The 5,527-nt window shown below is 35.3% G+C and overlaps 1 protein-coding gene across 1 annotated transcript in view; it reads right to left on the bottom strand.

Moving 5' to 3' along the window:
• The window catches only part of LOC108966720 (zinc transporter ZIP6), a 29,271-nt gene extending 28,097 nt beyond the window's left edge, over positions 1–1,174 (bottom strand). Inside the window, exon 1 of the mRNA XM_018929748.1 lies at positions 115–1,174. Within this exon, the coding sequence (XP_018785293.1) occupies positions 115–267 (153 nt within the window). The 5' untranslated portion in view covers positions 268–1,174. The remainder of the gene's footprint in view (positions 1–114) is intronic.
• Between the last annotated feature and the right edge of the window lie 4,353 nt (positions 1,175–5,527).

Genomic DNA, 5,527 nt, shown 5'->3' with positions numbered 1-5,527 from the left:
TTTATGGAAACTCTATTACATCAAAGTTGATAGGTATTCTCGTAAAAATCAGGTTCCTTAAAAAAACTTTTAAAACTAATTTAAAAAAAAAAGTAGGTATATTTTACCACTCACCTCGAATGAAATTGTGCCACCAGTGCCATATTTTTGAAAAATATGCGCCAAATAACGATTATACTCTGTGGCAGCATGAGCTTGTTGCAATGTGCCGCAGAGGTAGCAAACAAAAATTGCAGCAAAAATGTGAGCAATCGTGGATGAAGCCATTTTTTTTATATACGCAAGAGTTTCAGTGCAAGAATTAGTAATTTACTGACACAAAAGTTGTTTTATTAAGGTTCAAAAGTATTTTGACGAAATTTTTACATAAAACTTTCTCAAAATTTCCGTATAACTTTTAAAAATAAAAATTTCTGCTTCAAAAATATAATTTTTAGTTGCTCAAATTTCGTTATACTGAGTTGTTTCACTTGTTCACAATTTTTTGTTTGGACGCACTTTTTACGTTACAAACTTTACTTTTGGAAAAACTTTATAAAAATTAAAATGTTGTTATTTTAGTTCAAAATACAGTTTTTACCTGTTAAATTTTCGATATTATATAATTTCGATAAGTGTTTCACTTGTTCACATTTGGTTGTAAGTTTACAATGTGTTCCACTTGTTCATATTTCGTTGTAAGTTTTAAAAAATATTAAAGTATTGCGTTTGTATATCGCTTAAAATAATAGAGTCCGTATTTAGCGCTGCATTACAGTTACATTTTATATTTAATTATTCGCTTACAAATTCGCCTAGTTTCGTTTTGCTATATCTTTCACCACATTTTCTTTGCCCATTCACAACACCTCGTTCATGCTTGGGCAACAATAATTTCCTACTGTTCGCCAATTAACCGAAATAGTCTCGGTTTTGTACTGAAATTATGAATTTTCGCGTTGCTTTTTGATGTTGTTTGGCTTTATTTGTTCACCACAAAAGCTGCGCTTAATTTCTTAATTCAAGTGTTGAACGTTCGCACTTGAATCGCACGCCAAACGCTGTCACTGTCACTTACAACATACAACCGTTGATAAATAACTATTAACACAACTTGTTTTTATTCGTTTTGACTACACTTCACATTCGTTTGCTACTTTACGCGCTCGCTGTGCTAAACCGCTTTACCGTTGAGCAGTTGACGGACTATTAAACGGTTTTGGTCTCGAAACGCGCTATTTTAATCCAGTAGCGAGTTTGTTAAGCGATCGGCTGCCACATACACACTCACACAAGTACATATCTCAACAGAGAAACGATCATTTCTGGAAGTAACGAGTTGCTTGCCTGCGAGTGACTGCGTAGCTTTGCGCACGATTTGTGGAAGACTTACGTAGCAGCTGACGAAGCGGTTTTGTGCTTAGCTTCTTGCTATCAATATTGAGCGAAAGCTTATGTTCACGTTACAGTGACAGTTAAATAGATTTATAAGGGGGAGCTTAGGCGCACACATCCTGGTTATTGCGTTCTTGTTGGCGGGGGCGTATGAGTAACTTCTATTAATCATATTTTATTGAATAGATAATAACATATGTATATAGCAATATTTACAATGGGATTACCAATGAGGCGTTTATTTGATGAATTTTTTAGCAGATTTTTGTTGATATTACTACTACTAATTAGTTATGAGTAAATTTCAAATTTTAATTGCTTAAAACTAGCGTAAATAGTTAGATTTGTCAGTCACGTATTTAGGTTATCGTATAGCGGAGAGTATTATTTAAGTAATAGGTCTTCTTCTTCTTTATTGGCCTAGACAACGTTTAAGCATTTATAGCTAAGTTCATAACAGCGCACCAGTCGTCCTTCGTTTTCGCTGTTTGGCGCCAATTGAAGATTACAAGTGTGGCTAAGTTCTTCTCCACCTCATCTCTCCTCGGCTTCCCCGGCGCACTACCCGAATACTCTTGGAGCTGGAGGGTTGGAAGAATAATTCCACGTTGCATTTCGGAGCTGACATTGTTGTTGGTGTTAAAGCTAATTCCAAGATAGACGAAATTATCTACGACATCGACCCTTTTGCTTCGCTTTCATATCCAATCTGGAGAAAGCAGAACTAAAGGCTGCGTACCTCAGCAGCTGTACACTCTTGTAGAAGATTTTCCTTTTCTTTTCAGCTCTGCAGCTCGAATTATTTTCTCCAGGAGGAGATTGAAGAAGTGGCACAATAGTAAGTCGCTTATCTGAAGCCTCGTTTGGTATCAGCTTTGAAATCGTTAGTTGCTGCATCTTTTCGTATAAATTTTTGAGCATTACCAATGTCGGCCAGCTTGTCAAGCTCTTCGTACTAACGGATTTTGGCCTCTCTCTTCTTTTGTCTGCAAATGCGTCTAGCTTTCCTCGTCAACTCTCGGTATCTATGCCATACCGCACGTGTTGTGGTCGATTGCAACGTTGCGAGGGAGATAGTCTGCTTGCTCTCCACTGCGACACGGCACTCCTTACCTTAGAACCTCGAAGCATAGGGCAGGGTGCGCTCCAAGCGCTCTTAGAAAGCATCTTTGGTATCGTAAGTTAAATTGTCTTTATTAGACCTTTCCACTTGTTCATAAAAGTCATTCTCGTCATTCTTGATGAAATTAATTTAACCCTTTGAAAGTTAGAATTTCACTGCATATTAGATTTTAGTTATACTTAGATTTGATTTCTTCATTTAAAAGTGATTTTGGACCTAATTTAGGATCGCTAAATGCTAATACACTCAGCAAAAATATAATATTCTCAAAAAACAGAACTTCATCACAGTCGCAATTACAACACAAATTTAAAATGCGAAACTTTGTACAATCTTATAATAGTTAGCAAAAATATATTAATTTTCGTAGAAAATATACTATTAGTAACTCCTACTTTTTTCTGTTTGTTATTTGCATATCGGCTTACGCGCTTCCTCAATATTTGCTTGCCACTATCGCTAGGAGAAATGCAAATATATATTTTTCACATTACCTTACTCATATTATTTAACATTCAACTGATAAAATTCACAATTTATTCTATATTGTGGGAGAGAATTTAAAAACAAATTATTGTACTGTATAAAAGATGTGTTTGTATTCCCACGACTTGTTTAATGTTGATACGCCTATTCTCGCGTGAAGATTTGAGATAACGGTGACTGCAAGAAATCAGGAAGATTTGCAATGTTTATGTTTCCACAGAAAAATGAAAGAAAATACATTGGAATATACATTGTAGAAATGGAATGGAGTAGGTAACTAAACAGCTTGGTGTATATACGAATGGAATGACCGATTCGAAGGACATAGTCGGGTTAAGTATATAGTGACAATAGTATCTTTTTATATGCTGAAGGGGATAGTCTAAAGTTAAAAGTGCCGCACTTAAGATACTTAATAATATTTAATACGTATACGGTTAAGTTAGTGCATAAGGTTGATCCAAAACGAGGATATTCGTTCTTTGTGTCTCCTCTGAAATTCTAAAAGTGGATCACCAGATCCTCATACTTAGGCACATGAAGCGTTTTGAGCTTATAACAAGTTTATTTAAGCTAATATGAAATCAAGAAACTTTGCTAAGAGCCAGAAGTTTGAAGGAGCTCTTAGGGTTCTCTTTGAAAAAGAAGGATTTCGCAATCGTACAAGTTCTCGTTGCTGGCCAGCAATTGCTGACCTCAGACGCTCGGCCAACGGAGTGAGGACACAACTTTCTGAAGGAAAGCACTTCAGGTAAATCTTCTGCTACCTTAATGGTAGCCACCTGCGCTTGACATACGCTATGGAACTGTGATAGTTTGAAACTAGAGTTGATGGAGAGACCCCGACAGAAGATTCCACCACCAACTCTCCTTCTTAACTTTGACCCATACATGAAAGACCTTACTGTACTCCTTCTACAACGGATTTGCCCGCCCCTCAAATCGCTCAAAGGTACTGCCAAGGAGATGGTTTTGCGATGCATAGATCTACATTGTATTGTGTGCAATCAAGCAGTCGAAAATTCAGTTCCTACTCAGGGCTTCACATATGACCAGCTTCCCAGAAAGTAATCTGTGTCCAAACTTATGTCTGGAAATTCGCTTCTTTTTGTGTCCTTACAATATCCTTAGTCGTTTGAATGCTTATTTCGTGAGATATATGGTTACTTGTCAGCAGTAATAGCTCCGTTTTTTCTGTAGAAGGCTGGAGGTTATGGGATTAAACAAGATTCGTCCGGCATTTCAAGTTTTAGCATATCGTCATATTAAAGTTCCACAGGTACATGCTTAAAATGGAACCTTGTGCTGCTCCTGCCGTAACTTCTTCTGTCGTGAAGCTTTCTAGTCTGGTACAGAATTTTTCTGTAATAGCTCTACACCATAGCTCTGAGGTAGTTCAAGGATTTTTTTCGAGAGCGTCGAGCATATCCACCTATCTTGCGCTGTTGAAGGCGTTTCAGACAATTAAAGTTGCCAGCAACAATATTTTTTTTTTTTTTTGTGTTTCTGCCATCTACGCTGTGGGGTTTTTACATTTGCATTTTATAGTTCTTAGAGTTGATTTGACGTTCTAAAGCCTTGTTGCCCAGGGGAGAGTCTTGCTTCGTTGATAGGCGCTTCGAGTCGGGGATTAAGTAGCTTTTGATAGAGCTTTCCCGCTGTGTAAAGCATGCATAGTAGATAGTATGCTCTTGGTATATTTGGGATCCACTGTTTACATACTGACGTTGCTTTTTCCAAGGTGCAGGAAATATTCTGGCTTCGAGGCAGGGTTGTACATATTCATTGGTACAGCCAGTCACTCTGCGGCGATTATTTTTAGGATTTCTGCTGTTATGGGTGGCTCTTCGAGGGTGAATCACTATAACATATAGCTGTCATATAAATTGCCCGATCAAAATCAAGTATGGTTCTTTTATACCCCTTTAAAAAGCGCCTGTGAAGGTTATTATAGCTTCGGTGCAGCCAAAGTCAACGTTTTTTCTTGTTTTTTCGTGCAATACTCGTAAGATTGCTGAGGTAATTATGAATTCAATTAAAAATTATTTTTGTTTAATATAAATGTTTATGAACTTTATTAAATTAAGATTCTCAGGTTTTACTTATGATATTTCGCATAATAAACAAATCTTTCTTCATATAATAAACAGAATTTATTGTATGAGTCATACATTATATAAATGGTTTATTGATTTTAACGAAATTTTGTGCTTTAGAAATTTAATATTCATTAAAGCTTAAAACTAAATTTAAAAATTAATTAAAAATTTGAAAAGATTGTACAATTTATTTTTTATTTATTTTCTTGTTTTATTTTTTATTTCATAGTGTTTAATTTACTCGGTTAGTTTAGTGCATTGAAAAATTAACTTTTCGAGGTTTAATTTAATTTCCTTTCATTTGCATTTTTCCTTTACTTACATTTTTTATTTTACTTAAATTTTTTATATGTGATGCTTTTTTAATCTTACTTTTTTATTAAAGTTAATGAATTTTTTTACTTATTTCTCATATTAACTAAATTTATATTTATTCATTATAATT

Source organism: Bactrocera latifrons, unplaced genomic scaffold, assembly GCF_001853355.1.
Source record: "Bactrocera latifrons isolate USDA-ARS-PBARC rearing strain unplaced genomic scaffold, ASM185335v1 scaffold_17, whole genome shotgun sequence".
NCBI classification, from domain to species: domain Eukaryota; kingdom Metazoa; phylum Arthropoda; class Insecta; order Diptera; family Tephritidae; genus Bactrocera; species Bactrocera latifrons.
This window is presented reverse-complemented; position numbering and strand designations above follow the sequence as displayed.